Consider the following 17,555-nt stretch of genomic DNA (forward strand, 5'->3'; position numbering starts at 1 on the left):
TAAAAAAAAAAAAACCAGTGGCCCACATTTCCAGGGTGGCTCCCATCCCTCAGTCTCCTAAAGTCTCTCTGGAAACTCTCCAAGAAAGCCCCAGGCATCCCCAGACATTCTCTCAGCCCCTCACCCTCTTACCAGCTGGGGGACAAGACTGGAAGTCCCTGGGTGGGATCCAAAGCTCGAGACCCCCACAGGTGCTGGGGCTGGGCTTGAAAGTAGAGTCACCTCTGGTCCCAGTGGGGAGCCAGCTGGCCCAGTGCAGACCAGCCCTCCTCAGGGACACGCGTGGGGCACGTGCTTCTCCCAAGGGCAAGGGGTTCTCGGAGAGGACGGGAGCAGACTTGACTTGTTCTCATGGTGGCGCTCCACAGTGTAACCCCTCACAGGTACCTCCAGACCCTGCAAGCGGGCTGGGGCAGCTGCTGAGAGAGGACGCCCAGAAAGGCACCCTTAGTTTGGTATCCGAAAGCTTTACCCTCCGGCTTCAGTTTGCAAAGGGGTTTGGACCTACAGAATCTTTAGGACTGAAGAGGTTGAGGGAGGCCATCTAGCCCGTCCTCCTCGCTTAACAGTTGGGAAGCGGAAGCACAGAGAAGCAAGTGAGCTGGTCAAAGTCACCTGGCAAGGAAAGCTCCAAAAAGGCTCCTCTTTCTGCCGCACTGTGCCTGCCGCTGAGGCCGTAGCACAGCATCGAATGCCAAGCCCTGCCCAGGTTACCCCACAGCCTCTCCTCACCCCCATACACCTGACCGTCAATAACCACGGATGCCTAGATCTAATGTCACGAAGAACGAGCATCTTTACTAAGACAAGGAGCTCACTGGCCTTCGCCTGGCCTTTCCTGGGGAACAGTGTCTATCCTTGACTATATGAGAACGTGCTGAACCCTTCCTTTAAAGACTGGCCTTCTTTCAAACAAGTGCTGGGCGCTAAGATTCCATTAGGGCTCTGGCTTTCTGTCTGTTTGGCGTTAACCGCCCTGGTCGTTTTCCTTCTTCACTTTGGTTTCGAGCTCCTTTCACATCAAAAGCCTTTCCGGTGACTCAGACCACAGCTGCTTTTTCTGGCAAAGCCCTGACTGAGTGCCTTCGCTTCTCAGCTCCCATTAAGCAGAAGGTCTGTGTCTTTCTCTTCAGCAGCCAGCCCCCAAGCACTCCCCGCCTTCCCCACCCTCTATGAGGGTGAAAGGTCTCTGGAACCCCATAGGAAGCCTCCACCCCTTTAGTCCCCTGCTCAGGTTTCCCTGTGCAGACTCAGCCCCAGCCATCCTGGCTAAGGACACAGGCACTGGTCTAGCCCTCAGGTGCAGGGAAGGCCCCGGGGCTGTGTCCTCGCTGTTGGCTCAGTTACACCACCCTTCCCTCCTTCTCCCCCAAAGGAAGACTTCCTCGCCTCTCCTCCTGGGACCCTTTTTCCTTCTTTCTGTGTCTTTCCCTTGTGGACATGAGCTGCCACCCTATACGTCTGGGACAGTTGATCATTTAGGGTTTGGGTTACAACGAGGTGGAGCTGCCACCCAGAAATCGATGGCGGTCTGGTTGTGTGGCCCGAAGGTGTCGGATCTGTGCTCTACACGAGAGCCATGGGTTCCCCACGGCTTCCTCCTGACCCGGAAGTGAGCTGTGTTATTAAAATGACCAACCCACTGCTTCCAGCGACCTCAGGTGATGCACCAGCTTGTCTAGATGTACTGGGCGTTTCCGTGCCTACCCCATCCTTTCCCAGTGTCGGCCACGCCTTGATGGGACCCGAGGGGAGCAGAGCCCTTCTCTTACCTCGCCCCTGCTGAGCTGGGGTTGTCCACCATGGAGACCTACATGGGGGTTCAGACCAAATCGGTACAAAGATCTCCCAGCCTTGGATCTCAACTTCCAAACTGCTCAGCACACTCCTGTGTCTTGGCGGGGAACAGATAAATGAAGGACAGAATGGGCAAACGGGCAATCCCCTATTCACCCACTTCTCCTGGCCGTCTTGCATCTTTACCCAAAACTGAAATGATGAGATATGCACAAAGACACGCCTGCCTCCTCTGGCCAGCTCACAGACTAGGCCTGGCCTCTGCCGTCTCCCTGCCAGGGATGGCCTCTCTCCAGCTCTGTGTTCCTCTTCCTTGGAGCAGACAGCCCTTCTGCCTTCCGGCCAGACGGCCGCTTGGGTGTGCACACGGGGCCCTCTGCAGCAGGCGCCCGCTCGCAGCCCTGCTTCCGCTACCAGCGGCTTCCCACGGAACACGACGTTCAAACCTCTCATGTTTAAGCAGAATTTTGCAAGGATTTTAAACAGAGACCTAAATAAAGCCCTCCAGGACGTCAATCAAGCCTGAATCTGCTTGTAATTTCGGGGCCTTTCATCGGAGGTTGCCCCTAACAACTGGTAAAAGAAAAAAAAGAAGGAGGATTCTTATTCTTTTAAACTGTGGTAAGAACACTTACCATGAGATCTGCCCTCTTCACAAGTGTTTAAGTGCAAAAAAAAACCCAAACATATTAGGTGCTTATACAAGGGAGAGAGAGTCCTTAGCGCTGCAGAAAAAAAACAACGGGAAGGACGAGCTAAATCGGTTTCATGACAGTTAACGCAGGAGAAACAGCAATTGTTCACCTGGAAATGTCTGTGCGTAGAATGCTGGAACAAAGAGGGACGCTGAGGCAGACTTCCTGCGCCTGCACGGGGTGACTGCACCACCTCTGGGGGACAGGAAGAGGGGGCTGCAGTGATCTTTGCTCTTCGCTTTGAGAGGCCTGATCTCAGTCCACTCCATTTGCAGAATCTTAGACTCCCAGCAGGTGCCTCCTCTTCCTGCTTACATACTTACTAGCAGCTCACAGGGGCCTGCAGGGAGGGGTGGAGCTGGGAGCTCTCCTGGCCTCGGCCATAGGCCTGCTCCCTTCAGGGGAGTGCAAGATTTCATGAGGGAATCATATAGGCTAGGCCAGTGGTTGGCAAACTCATTAGTCAACAGAGCCAAATATCAACAGTACAACGATTGAAATTTCTTTTGAGAGCCAAGTTTTTTAAACTTAAACTTCTTCTAATGCCACTTCAAAATAAACTCACCCAGGCCATGGTATTTTGTGGAAGAGCCACACTCAAGGGGCCAAAGAGCCACATGTGGCTCGCAAGCTGTGGTTTGCCGACCACTGGGCTAGACCATGTAGGTTTGTGTAAGTGCACTCTGTGATGCTCACACACTGACAAGATCCTCTTTCTCAGAATGCACCCCTATTGTTAAGCAGTGCATGATTGTGAGTGTGTGTGTGTATATATATATATATATATATATATATATATATATATATATATCGCCAATATGAGTATGTACACTATACATAGTCTTTCTTTATATATATATTTGTCTATTTTATATGTAGTATAGTATGTGTATGTTTCAAAGATGTGCCTTTATGCTTTACACTCATAGTTCATCAAATCCTCCAAATCCACATTTATCCACAGTTCACAAACAATAAGCTAAGGAAGGTCTGTTCGTACCAGAGCCCATGTCCTTTCCAGGGTGTCTCACAGCCCCTGTTAAAAATGCAGTCAATCTGGGAACATCAGGCTTTGAACTCAATCAGCCATTTGCTGTAACATGAGAATGGGTTTATTGGAACGTTCCAGGGATGGAAAACAGCCTTGTTGGTGTGTTTGAGGCCAGCCAAAACCAAGCATCCACGAGGCTCATGCCATGCCAGCTGAGTGGCTGACATTTGTTCTAGGATCTCTGAAGTGTGCCTTTACCCAGCCCGCTGTGAAGATGGCATTTTGATAGCTCTGACAGCATCTTAGACAGAAGAGAGAAGTGACGCAGGGGCTGAATTTAGCTTTCTTCCTGTCAGGTCCGTTAAGCATTGGTGTTTGACCTTGAAGCTGCGTACCTTCCTATTGTCCACCACATGGGGAAGCACCAGGGTCCATCAGGAGGCAGAGGGAGGGAGGAAGAAATGTGAGCACAAGTCTTTATTGTGGTTTCTGCGGGAAGGAATGGGCAGGGCAGTGGAAGCAGGTGTAGGATGGGCTAGTCCAAATAGTCTGAGAGGCTCTGGGGCCCAAGGGCCCTGGGCTGTCTGGTACCTGGCTCTGGAGGACTACAGCAGGAGGCTGGTAGCCTGGGAGGGTCAGAACCCAATAAAGGAGGTTGTTGGGGTGCAGGTTCTGGATGGATTTGTTTGCAGGGGTAGGGCACCAGTGGCTGGCTATTTATAGCAATTTGCAAACCCTAGAAGGGGTAGTCAGTCCCTCCAGAGTCATGTGGGGATCATATCCTATGCAAATACAAAATTGTGACAAAAATGGGTATGTCAGTACTTAGAAAAGACTATGCTCAAAAAAAAACCAAAAACAAAACAAAAAAAACAACAACACACACACCACACAACACTTAGAACAGCGATTTTCCAACTTTTTCATCTCATGGCACACAAACTAATTACTAACATTTTGTAGCACACCAAAAAATACCTTTTTTGCCAATCTGACAAAACAAATAGGTGTAATTCTGATTCATTCACATTGGATGGCTATTGTTGTATTGGCTGTTGTCATTTTTTTTTTTTTCCATTTGATAATCTAAGGGAAAGGAGGTCAGTGCCCCTGATTACATAGTCAGGTAGTGCGTGTTTAAAAATTTCTTGTGGTGTACCCAGGTGCCACAGCACACTGGTTGAAAATCCCTGCCTTAGAACTTAGTTACTGTGAGCATGTTTTCAGTGAGTTTTTCAGAGAGTGTTTTCTTTGTTGCTATTAGACTTACAGATTATGATTCTAACAGATAGCATTGGTTTGCCCAGAAGTACAGTGTTGGCACAAAGGAGAACCTTACGGGGCTCTTCTAGTTTGCAATGATGCCCACCAAGCTTCTCATAAAGGAGAGTTGGTCTGTGCTGGTACATGTTTAACAACTGGCTCTTAGCACATTTGGGGGAATCCTGCTTTTATAGCACTTGCCAATTTGTTTGGTATAAATACGGCCACCACGCTTATGTTAAGGCTCCATCATGACATCAAACAGCCCACGAAATTCCTGCAGATTTAACAAGTGAACCTCAAAAGCCAGGAAGAGCCAGCCTCCGCACACTGATCCTGTCTGGGGAGTGAGGTAATCCCAGGTTGCGGTATCGGCATTCTTGCTTACTGCCTATGTAACCTTGGCCAAGTTACTTGAGTCTTTGATCCTGGCTCATAGATGGTATCCATGAGGCTTGTTTCTTTCCCCCTGGTTGCCTGCTTAGTGAAGTACCTTTATGCCATCGCCCCTTGCTGTGTGCCTGGGTGGAGGTGAGGACAGGAGACAGACGGTGTTATTTAAAGAGCCATGCACACAGCTGTGTTATCTTTTTTTCTGGGAGCATTTCCAAGAAGAGACTGGGCTTTTTAAAAAATGGAGCAAGATAGGGGGAAGTTGACAGGTGGAAAGGGAAGAACTGCCCACATGAAAGGAACTCAGTGTGGGGAAACACACAATGGGAATTTGAAAAGCAGATGGTAAGAGTTTCCCCAAAATGTTAGCTTCAATTATAGGGAGGGAAGAGGCGAGGGTTGAAACAGGGACATGCTGACCTTGACCTGCAGGTAGACAAATAGCCATGTTTCTTGGTTTGGGGAATCTCTAGGGGAACAACCCAGTGGGGTCCAACACCCTACAAATTAGGTCACATCCAAGTTCAGTTTCCTCATCGGCGAAATGGGGAGAATAGCCCAGCAGGGGAAGGATGCCATACTGGGGGATAGCTAATGGTCAAGTGTGAAGAAGGACAGAGCAGGCTCCCATGTGCTGGCCCCTCAGTGCAGCCCTGACACACTCTGAGCCATGGCCCTGTCTTCTACTTCCCAAACCTCAGCTCCCCTTGTCATCCTGAAGGCTAGGCCCTCCTGCTGTCCCTGATCCCTCCCACTGCATCATAGCCTCCGGGTCTTCCACATTATCTGTCCCTACCCTCTCTACTCTAAAATGATGATTTTAGAGTCTCATCCTTTCTCAGACAACCTGTCTCTGTGCTTCTCTACAGGATGGGACAGCCATACTCATATTTTTTTTGCTTTGTTTCCCAATTGGCAACAATTCAACTGACAGTGACCCTTGGATATTGCAATGTCACCATCAAATTGGGCTTTCCCCGATGGCCACCCCTCTTCCGTAAGGGATATGCAGCTGCAGGGTGTGGCCCCTTCTGCTCTGTTCCGTTGGCTATAGGTGTGGCCATTTCATTCCTGGAAACCTTAGATCCTAGGTTCGGTGATCAGAGCTGGAAGGTCCCTCTCCCAAGCCTTTCTCAGGGGAGTGGACCCCCAGGAGGCTCCAGTGTAGTGACTCCTAGCTGACTCCTAGACTGGACTCAGCCAGCTCAGTGGGCCAGCTGCAAGCCCCACCTCCTGGCCTGCACCAGGCAAAGCGAGCCAGCCGTGAAGGTCACTGGCCAGAACTTGTCACAGCCAAACGTGAAGTGCTTAACAATTTCCAGCCTGATCTTCAGAATGCAGAAAGGGATCCAAGCTGTAGCTGGAAGCAAATCATAAATGTTCCCAGGCCCATCCAAGAATTTCACTGGGGCCACGTGGCCACCGGGCTGCTTCCACAGCAGGTTCCCATGAACTTGGGTCTCGGCCAGGATAACACATTGACTTCTGGGTTGACCTCAGGCAAGACAGAAAGCTTTCAAGTGAGCCACTGCAGGGAGGGAAAACCCCACACTTCCTCCCTCTGTAGTGGAATACACTGCAGGCCTTGGAAGATTAATCACTTAACAGAGGGAAAGTGATCTCAGTTAATTCTGTTGGCATCACCTCTTTCTTTGTGGCTTGAATGTTACTCCCCTGAAGAAAGTAGAATATAATTCAAATTTGGTTTTTAGTTCCATAATCAAGGGCTTCTATCAGATAGCCATGGGTACTGTACTTCTTGTCCACTCTAGGCAAAGATTCAAACCCTCTGCACCCAGTGTGCCCAGACTTTCTTTCCTCTCTCCTCACCCAGCCCCTTCCAAGGCAATGTCTGCAGTGGTGACTTTCAAGGCCACTGGAGTCAGACTCTGAGTTTGAATCCTGATTCAACTTCTTGACAGATGTTTAATTTTTGAAAATCATCTTGTTTCTTCATCTAAAAACACTAGGATTAGAGCACTGGATTAGTTTGCCAGGGCTGCTGTTACAAAATACCACAGGCTGGGTGGCTACAACACAAGATATTTATTTTCTCACTGTTTTAAAGGCTGGAAGTCTAAGATCAAGGTGTTGGCAGGATTAGTTTCTCCTGAGGCCTCTCTCCTTGGCTCGTAGATGGCTGTCTTCCCATTCAGCTTTGGTAGAATTTCCCTCTGATTACTAAGGGTCTGTTGTACCCCTGAGACATATCATTATTCACATTAAGAAATGAGTTCATAAAGAGAGGGGGCATTTAAAAGGGGCTCTCCGAGGATGCTCCAGTGTTGGTAATGAGCCTAGTATTGACTGTCAAGATTATCGCACATCCCTGCCCTCCAGAAACCTACAGTTCAAGTCATATGACTCCTAAGGGGACTTATTTTCCTCTCTGCCCCAACCCAACAGACAACATGAACAGAGGAGGCTGAAAGGTTAGTGTAACCACTGTGACATGGTTGCAGAGCATGCATGCCCTCACCAGATGCTGTGGAAATGCCCTGTGTGTACAAAGGGCAAAGCAGGACACATAAGTACCCTGTTCAGAACTTTCCAGAAAACTGAGGCGTTTCCAAGATTGGCTTCTATGGAGAACTTAACCATCCAGGATTTTTGTGTGGTTATAGTAACATACTGGTTTTTGTTTTCACCCTATCCTGTTCTGCAACCCACAAACCAGAGCATCTCCTTGAAATGATGGAAGGGGATGGCTGTGTGAGATGGGTCCGTGCAGGGAGGGTGTAAAATGACAGAGGACTTTGATTATCCGTTGAGGTTTGGAGGTGAATGGAGACATGGGCAGGGACCTGGGAAAGATGAACAGAAGACTGGTGCTCTGAGGTAGTTTCTTGATAAATGGGCTCCTAGATCTGACCTTTGACCTTATGAGAGAAAATAACTAGGGGCCATTGATTTCAGCTTGGAAGAATGTTGTGAGGAATTGTGCTCTGGTGCGAGGGTGGGGGATGTGGTAAGGAGATGTTGTCTGTGGAACACTATTCAGGACCTCAGTTGAGTTTGGCTGCATTTAGTTTTGAAATGTTGGGAGATAGGAAAAGCAGGAGAGATGCTACATGGCTGAGTGAAGACCACACATTTGGGAGTCAGGGGGTGATAGGGTATCTTGCTTGAGAGGAGATTGTATGATTATATCTGACCAATGATTGCTTGCTCCTGGGTGGGTCTGGAGAAACTCTATTAGCTATTTATTGTGTGAGTTAGTTACTCATATCAAATAAGCAGTATTATAAATAAAATTGCTCTTGGTGATTCCAATATCACTTGAGATCAGACACATTCATTTGCCTGTTGAGGAGAAATGCAGGGAATGACAAGCAGAGCCTTGGAAACCATGCTGGTGGGGGGAAAGGCATCCTCATACCATGAGTTATCCCACTGCTGGGACAGGATGGGGCCTCTTAAGATCTCAGAGAACGTGCAGCAGTGGTTTGTTGGAGAAAGCAACAAGGATCGTGGGGAGGCCAAGAGAAGAATGAGTGAGAAAGGCAGTCAGCGAGACAGACAGACTATCCCAGAGTCCTTGATCCGGGTGTCTGTAGGGAGCGGATGAGGGAGGGAGAAACTAAGTGAAGGAAGGGTCAGTGAAGGACTCCTTGAGGCCTGAGTGAGCTGATGAAAAGGCAAAAGAGGAACTCCAGTGCCATCCCACAGGAGAAGGGTGCGGATCTAGGGGCAGAGAGTAAGCTGTCAGCCTTCACAACAGGTGCTCCCCTCTGTGAGTTTCTCTGAGAGCATAGGCTCCTGGTGACAAGGACACCATCCCCTGCCACACATCTGTGTGCAACGAGGATCCCCGTGAACTCAGAATTCCTTAAAATAGAACACATGTGGTCCCATCACAGCAGATGCCATGAGGTACCACAGTGGCCCCAGTTCTCAACCCCCTTGGCAAAGCACGTCAGCCTCATCTTCCCTCTTGAGCAGCGACTCTCCCGGAGTTCTGGGCTGGGTTGTGGAAACTGAAAACTAAAATTTCAAAAGCTGTCAGCTTAGGGAGCAGCTGTGACCTCCAAGTTCGGCTCCTGATTTTGTGTTTCTTTCTCCCTCCTCCTTTAGATCTCGGTGTGTGTGGGCGTCTCCTCAGCTGGCAGCCCTGCTGTGCCCTGCAGTTGACATCCAAGGTTTTGACTGTGTGGGTTTGTGTCTTTCCGGCAGGTGTCTCCTCTGTGACTTCCCTGATGTCCCTGGCTTGGGTGCTAGCCTCCTATCACAAGCTGCTGCGGGACTCCAGGGACGACAAGAAGAGTATGAGCTACAGAGGGGCCCTCATCCACCTCTTCTGGCGCCTCTTCACCATCTCATCCAGAGTTATTTCTTTTGCCCTCTTTGCTTCCATCTTCCAGCTCTACTTCGGGATCTTCGTGGTCGTTCACTGGTGCGCCATGGCCTTCTGGATCATCCATGGCGGAACAGACTTCTGCATGTCCAAGTGGGAGGAGATCCTCTTCAACATGGTGGTAGGGATTGTGTACATTTTCTGCTGGTTTAACGTCAAGGAAGGGCGGACTCGATATCGAATGTTTGCATATTACACGATAGTGTTGACCGAGAATGCTGCCTTGACGTTCCTTTGGTATTTTTACAGAAACCCGGAGACCACTGACTCCTATGCGGTGCCAGCACTGTGTTGTGTCTTTATTAGCTTCGTGGCTGGGATCGCACTGATGCTCTTATATTACGGTGTGCTGCATCCCATGGGGCCACGAGCTAAGATCTTTGCCAGCTCCTGTTGTGCCGAGCTGCTCTGGGGCATCCCTCTGCCCCCCGATGTTGAGCCCATGGCGCCTCAGACCCCTGGGTACCGGGGGACCCAGGTCACGCCTACCAGAGCCGTGACGGAACAACAGGAGGATCTCACGGCTGACACTTGCTTGCCCGTTTTCCAAGTGAGACCCATGGGGCCCTCCACCCCGTCGGGGCGTCCTTACCACCCAGAAGGGCCCCTCATTAAGATTGACATGCCAAGGAAGAGATACCCAGCTTGGGATGCCCATTTTGTAGACAGGAGATTGAGAAGGACTATTAACATTCTGCAGTATGTCACCCCCACCGCGGTAGGCATTCGGTATAGAGATGGACCGCTCCTTTATGAGTTGCTACAGTATGAGTCTTCACTCTAAGAGCGTCTTGACCCAAGTTGAGAAGGGGACCTTAAGTTGGTTTGCGGTTAACACCGCTCGCAAGAAAATATAACCCTCCCTTCTCCCAATTCACAAAATCACAACCACCACCACCATCACCACCTCCACCACCACTGCTACAAAAAAAGAAAATAATACGTCACAACCCCTTCAGATAAGCTTTCTTTCCAGTCGCTGTATGTATACAAAGATATTCTCTATGTTTTGTAAGTAAAAACAAAAAGAAGATCTTTCTTTTGTTTTTTTACACATAAGAAACAGTATTGAAAATCCCACACTATTGTTCATAGGGTGGAGAAGGAGGAGCTGTCTCCACTCCAAAAGAAAAAAAAAAGTGTTTTATACCTTACACCAAGTGTAGATCATTTATGGGATTGGTGCTGATTGAAAGAACAAAACAAAACAAAACAAAACAAACAAACACAAACAAACAAACCTTCAACTGCCTTATGCCCTTAGGTGCTGAGTTTCATTAAGTACTGTCACGTTTTTTCTCATGAAAAAACTCTCTGGTGGTTTTGGCACCAAGAGAGGGGAAATTAAACAATTGAAACAAATCTAGAAACAAAACGAAAACCAACCAATAAATAAAACACAAAGCAATCATTCTTCCTATTTGACTATTTGTAATGAAGAAAACAAATTCACCAAAAGCAAAGGCATAGAAACCCCAATCTTTGTTCCGTTTCACTCTTTGCTCTTCCGTCCCTGTCCCCAACTTAACAGCGCCTTCTAGGAGTCAAATGGCCATTTGGAACTCAAATGGCTCAGAAAGCTCCTTGAAGGCTGACCTTGTGCCATTTAGCATTCACCTAGTTCGAATCACATTTGTTTCCTGGTGAAAAGCAAAACAGAATAAAACAAACAAACAAACAAACAACCCCCCCTCCCCCCCTCCCCGTAATTCAATGAGAACAGGAAATTCTAAAGCAAATTAAAGATTCCCATCTATTTAATCAAAGAAAATCAGTAATAATAAAACTCAGCATAGTAGCAAAAAGAACAACATCAATTTAAAGGCACAATACTTAATCAGCGACTGGCAAAAACGATTTTGGTCTGTCCTTTTAAGGCCGTGAAAGGTATACATTTACCACACGTGATATTGTGTAAGGCCTCTTCTGTTTCCATTTGGTGGGAAGCCTTAAATTGATCTGGAAAGAATTCTTCATTTTTCATTTGTGCTTTTTAAAAATATTAACACAGAGGAAAATTAGATGTCAAATTGAATAACTGACCCATTTCAAAGACTGTTTGGTGCTTCTGTCTTTCACCATTGTGGTTGGCTGAAACTCATTCAGCTCACTTGGTGCATCTGAGGTGAGTGGGAAATTGTATGTGTGTGTGTGTGTGTGTGTGTGTGTGTGTGTGTGTGCCCATAGCACACGTATATTTGTGTGTATGTGTCTGCTGCAAGGTCTTGCCAGAAATGTGGGAAACTGCTCTAAAGGCAGACTCTGGGTATGCTAAGGTGGAGTGTAAGAGGGCTGGGGAGGGGGGAGCAGGAAGGAGGGGGTGGTGCTGGAATACAAGCCCCTGTCTGGATGGCGAGACTCACACCAGCAGCATATTCTGGGTCTTAGAGGCTGTGTCATTTGGGTGCAGATTTGATTATTTTTCTCATTGTACCAAATTGAATTTTAAGAGGTGTTGCAATATGTTCAACCATTTCTTAAATGTTATTTTTCAAAGTATTGGTCCTGTAAGGAATATTCTGTTGTAGGACATCATTTCAATCCCATTGTATCTCTACTTGGGCACCAAAAAAAAAAAGAAAAAAAGAAAAAAAAAGGAAAAGAAAAAAATCACAAAAACAAAAAAATCTCTACAAAAAAGATATATATATAAATAAATAAATATATATATATATATATATACACACACACTATTTTTTAGCAAATACTCTTAGTCTTTGTTGTGTGTAGCTGCGATTTTTTTTTTAATTTCCAGATATAACTGTTTAGGGTGCAAGACCTCACATTGAACTATTCTTAAGAGAAGTTCAAGCTCTGAGGAATTCTTTGTTTGTTTGTTTTTATGTTGGTGGGTTTTTTTAAGAAAGAAATTATTATTCAAAGAGTTTTCTCCTTATCTTCTTCACTGTTTATCTAAAGATTTTTTAAAAAAATAAGTTTTAAATTTTAGTTAGCTGTAAATCTGGATGTTCTTTTTTTTGTCCAGATCCCTTTGATTTCCTTTATTGGTACTAAACTTTGCAGTGCTGTCCTGTCTCCCTCCCTGACTCAGTTGCCCCTGGGGTGCTCCCCCTGTGGGAAGGAGGGGCAGGAGGAGAGGTGCAGAGAGCCTGTGGGCCCAGGGCCCACCCACTAGGAAGCACGCTGCACAGAGCACACCAGGCCTTGTTGTAGACCAGCCACATGGGTCTGTCTGTGCCCACCCAAGGCACACACCCTGGGCCACCCAGCGGTTAATTGGGAGTTCCAATCTGGTTGGAGGTGCTTTTCCTTTGCATTCTGCTTCCCTAACTGAGGGCTTAGCTTGCCACTTACTCTGCTGAGGCTGGAGGATGGGAGGCCATGTGAGAGGAGCCATCCGGGCTCGCTGGGTCCCAGCTCTTGTCTGCCTCAATTCCGGGGCTCCTGTGCCTGGAGCCTTGGGGACGTCCATCGCTAGAGCAATCCTTGGCACTGTCCCCTGTGCATCCCTTTGGGACTTGTGCCATTTTGGCTTGTTGGTCTTTTCTTGGATTTATTTCCTTTCCTCTTTCTCTTTCATTTCAACACATTGCAGCTCTATTTTTCTACTGCACATCCAGCGTGCGTGCATGCGTGCGTGTGTGTGTGTGTGTGTGTGTGTGTGTGTGTGTGTGTGTGTTTATGTTTACATGCAAATGAGAAAATGGCTCACATTCGTTGACCTGGAGCACCAAAAGTTGGGGTGATAACTTCCAACTCAGGGAGGACCCTCTGGGGCTGTAGCCACTGGGAACAGATGAGAAGATGACAGGACCTTTCCCAAATCCTTTCTTTCAACCTTTGTCGGACCGGCCTCTACAAGACTCAGGCAGGAAGGCACACTTGTCCCGTGAAATGTCATTCCCCACCCCCTTCGTCATGCCAGCTCCTTCCCTAATGATGCAAACGAAAATATGACTCTAAGAGCGGCATCTGGGTTGCAAAGAACCAGAAGGAGGCAGAAAAGTCAGGAAAGAAGTAGAAAAGGCAGAAGGGAGAGAGGGAGGGAAACATGCAGAGAATGGCCAGGTAGAGTTTGCATCTGTCTTCTCAGTATTGTCGGCCCCTACCAATCCCGATGTCTTTAGCCACCAGGAAACTCTCTCCATCGGTCTCAGCATCACCTCCCCGATGAGTGTGCTTCCCCTAGTGTGTGTGTGGGGGGACCTGGCCCCTGGGTGGCAGTGCGGGAATCCACGCTTTCCGTGCTCTGAGTTCACCTGGGAAGTGGGTCTTCCTACCAGAACACTTTGGTCTTGAGAAACCCAGCTCCTCCAGGCCACTCTGCAGCAGGTGGCTCTTTGTCCCTAGAGAAAAGCGACACTGGGAATCTGCCTTTAGTCTGCCACCTGCCTGAGCCCTGATAAACCCCTTATGGGTGATGAGGTGCTGCTCATAGAGCCCCATCTACTACCTAGGGGGACGCCTATGATATTCTTCTTCTTTTTTTATCTTTAGACCTACTTTTTGCCCAGGAACTTCTGAAAATAAATGAGCTCTCGATATTTGGTTCTGGTAGCAGATAAGCAGATAAGACTGTACTGGGAGCTACAGAATAAACTAGGAAGCTATGCCTCTTACTGCCACCCCATCCCCCCGCCCCAGAAAAGATAACCCCAACCACACAGAAGATTTGAGTCTTATCAGTCTCAGAAATACAGTAGCATCGCTCACACCTGGCTGGTTTTGTAGCATCATTTCTGCAAGCTCTGTTTCTCCCTTGCTCGGTAAATCAGTCTCTTCTTTGGGCCTCGTGTCTCTTAAGACCATGGTGAGGGAAGCGAAGAGGGTTCAGATTCATCACATGAGCCCCCCACTGAGCTTACTCATCCCAAGAGTTTCTTGTATATGAAATATACTCCTCTGCTGTCTCCAGAAGGTTCACCTTGCTCTCCACAGAAGCACCAGGGCTGCTGTGGGAACAGGCCCATCTCTCTTGATGGCACACACTGCCGAAATGCCCCCTTTCAGTCACGGAAGATAACAATTCCTTGTGACCCCAGGGGCTCCTCCACACCTGCCAGCTCCCCCAAGCTCAATGTCTCGGAGCTATGGCCTAACCTGTCCCCTCAGTAGCCATGGCCCCTTTGAGTCTCAGGGTGGTTTCAAAGAGTGTAAACATCTGTCTGGATTGAGATCATGAAGGTGAGTCTTTTGGCCATATGGCATCTCATGTCACAGACACCAGACCCTGTCCCAACAGGGGCCTTATTCTCAGGGAGAAAAATGTCTGTGTTTTTTTAAAAGCACCAAAATGACATCATTTTTCTCCCTTCTCCCTCTACTTTCACTCTCTCCCTCATGGTCATAGGGGCAGGAGAAGATGTTTCTGATGCTGATCTTGTAGGAGAACCTGTAAGCAGGCATGACTTCACTCCTATGTATCCATGGAAACCCCCTGCGGCATTTAATTGCCTGATAGAGGAAGCACACTCCCCCTTTTTCTCCTCTGCTCCCTGCTCCTGGGGTGGGGGCTCTAAAACGAGCCCCAAGCCCTGGTGCTCCAGCCATAGCAAACTTTTCCACTTTCCATTACCCAGAAACAGATGTAAGAGGAGGACAGCAGGGGCAGGCCCAGAGCCTTTGGGCTGAAGGAAGAGTATCAGGCCCTAAAGGAGGACAGGGAGGGGGCCGTTCATGCCCTTCTGCTCCTGGCTCTCTCTAATGGGATAGACACACGCCGTGGCATTTCCTTTGCCAAAGAGAATGGCTCCTTACTGAAAGTGAGCCCTCTCAGGCCTCTTCGGTGTGTGATGGTAGCAGCCCTGGGCCGTAGGTAGCTGTCACGAGGGGAACATACCTTATAGACACTCGTTTGATTTTCTTATCAAGAAGCTAACATTAGTTATTTATTTGCCAAACTGAAAAAAAAAATATATATATATACCTATTAAAATAACACTACCAGATTTGGTTGGGGGAGAAGATTTAAATATGGAGATTGTGAAGAGTTCACTGCCATTCATTTCACCTGGATTCAAGTGAGATTCCCAGGGTAGCCCAGAAAGCTGCCTGCCGGGAAGATCTTGATGAGTAGGAGAGAGACCAGGAAGAGATCCTGCGGGAGAGGTTTGATCAGCCTTCCTTTCATTCTCAAACATTTCCTGATGGCCACAGTCTCTCAGGCAGCCCTCTGCGAGAAGCACGCTCCGCTACCCTATAGGCAGTGAATTTAAACCAGCATCAGCTCCTCTTCTTAAGGTCCAGGTGTGAATGAAAGGAACAAAAGGGGAAATCTTTCAGGGTTAGCCATCTGAGTCATTATCTCCTCATCTAAAACGGACCTCTCAGAGCAGCAGCACTCGCTCCCATGCACAGCACAACGTGGCAATGGCCGTGGTTAGCCTATCACAGGCTACAAGAGCCCTAAGCTTATAAGAGGACTGTCTCCAGAGCATCCTAAATCAATGTGTGCCTGTCCCACTTTCAAAACTTGTGAGAAGGCAACGCCACCCTCTCGGAGATTATTTTTTTTCTGAAGCCCCTCACTGGGGAAAAAGATGATGCGTACTCTAAATTCCTGCACGGGCAACATAAGCCTCATTCTCACCCATCCTTAGCTATCTGAAAGGTTTTCTTTCTTGCTTAAAACACTGCATCTGTGCTATTGGCCAAATATCAAAAGACAAGGGCACTGCCTTGATCTGCCTGCAGCTTTATTCCCCTGCCTGCCCGGTTCTGTCTGTCTTACGTGACTCTCCCGGGCACCATCTGCTTCTTCCCTCCTCCTGGGAAGGAGCTGTGCCTTCTTGCTCCCTGTACCTTTCCTTGCACTGGATGGCAGGAAGTGGCTGAGATGTGCTGGAGCCAAAGGCTGGGAATGCTATTAATGGCAGCTCCTGAGGGCAGCAGACGGACAACCATAGGTGTTCCCTCTACACACAGCCAACACCTTGTGTCAAGGGCTAAGAATAGACCAAATCGGAAATGAGCAGGCAGGACCTCAGGGACTCCTGCCCTGGCCTGCCCCATCCCATGCAGGACAATATGCAAGCCTCCATAGGAGATGCCTGCCCTTGCCAATCCCTAATTCGAATCATGAGGAGACCCCACACCAGAAACTGAAGTCAATCAGCTCATCCTTGCTCAACCCGGAAGGACTACTCCTAAAATGTACCCTCAAACCAAGGAGGACAAAGAAATCATTTGCCTTGGGTAGAGTGCTAATGGCTAACCCGGAAAACATCCCTCTAGAAGCAGCCTTCCGCCGTGTGTCATGGGGGATACAGACAACTGGTCACCTAGGAGATGACCTCCCTTGGTCTGTTTTTCCATCCTCAACGTAGCTCTGAGGTACTCAGGCTAGAGTGGGGCTAGAAGGTTTGTTTTAGCTGTAGACTTCACAGAGGCTCTTCTTCAGGTCCAGAAAGATCAGGAAATAGCACAGGCTGATTCAGAGTCCCCCACTGTGATCATGGATTCTTCACCTCTCGGTGCCTTGGTTTCTCCATCTGTAAAGTGGAGAGGAAGAAGGCCAACCTCTTCTTTCTCTCCTGCTCAGGGATGCTGTGAGGAATCAGTCATTATTGCCTGCAGTGAAGGCATCATGTAAGGAAGGCTGGTGGTCTCGTTACTTGGGAAGTAGGACCATAGAAGGATAGGGTGTTCTCCAGATGCCACACCTGGAAGCCCAGAGGGTGAGCAGTGGAGTTGGACAGGGAGAACGCTCACACACCCGTGGTTCTTAAATATTTCACATCACTGTGAACCCAGTCAGTGGTACTCGCTCAGGCAACCGAAGGTCACCTAGCCCACGCCAGTCACTTGTAACTCTAAAACCAAATGTCCCAATGTTGATTTTTTTCCTAAAGTATCACAGAATATATGGAAGGACCCATTTGAAAACTGGTATTTGCTGAGCTTTGGGCAGACAAGAGAATGGGTGAACAGGGAGTATTTGGAGATGGTTTTTAAGGTGGTTGAAAGCCCTTCAGGAAATATCTCTTACTTTTGTTCTTCCTCACAATGTTTTTTCAACCTTGAGGCTCACCTCTCTCGAATGGACTCTCCTTCTCTTTGCCTCTCTGCAGAGTACAGAAACAAAACTGTTGTGTGTGTGTGT

The 17,555-nt window shown here is 48.2% G+C and overlaps 1 protein-coding gene across 1 annotated transcript in view; it reads left to right on the forward strand.

Moving 5' to 3' along the window:
• Positions 1 to 14,536, forward strand: part of XKR6 (XK related 6) — a 215,602-nt gene extending 201,066 nt beyond the window's left edge. The window contains exon 3 of the mRNA XM_084886395.1: positions 9,313 to 14,536. Within this exon, the coding sequence (XP_084742521.1) occupies positions 9,313 to 10,277 (965 nt within the window). The 3' untranslated portion in view covers positions 10,278 to 14,536. The remainder of the gene's footprint in view (positions 1 to 9,312) is intronic.
• Positions 14,537 to 17,555: the final 3,019 nt, after the last annotated feature.

Source organism: Pipistrellus hanaki (assembly GCF_964339955.1).
Source record: "Pipistrellus hanaki genome assembly, chromosome: 5".
In the NCBI taxonomy this organism is placed as follows: Eukaryota; Metazoa; Chordata; class Mammalia; order Chiroptera; family Vespertilionidae; genus Pipistrellus; species Pipistrellus hanaki.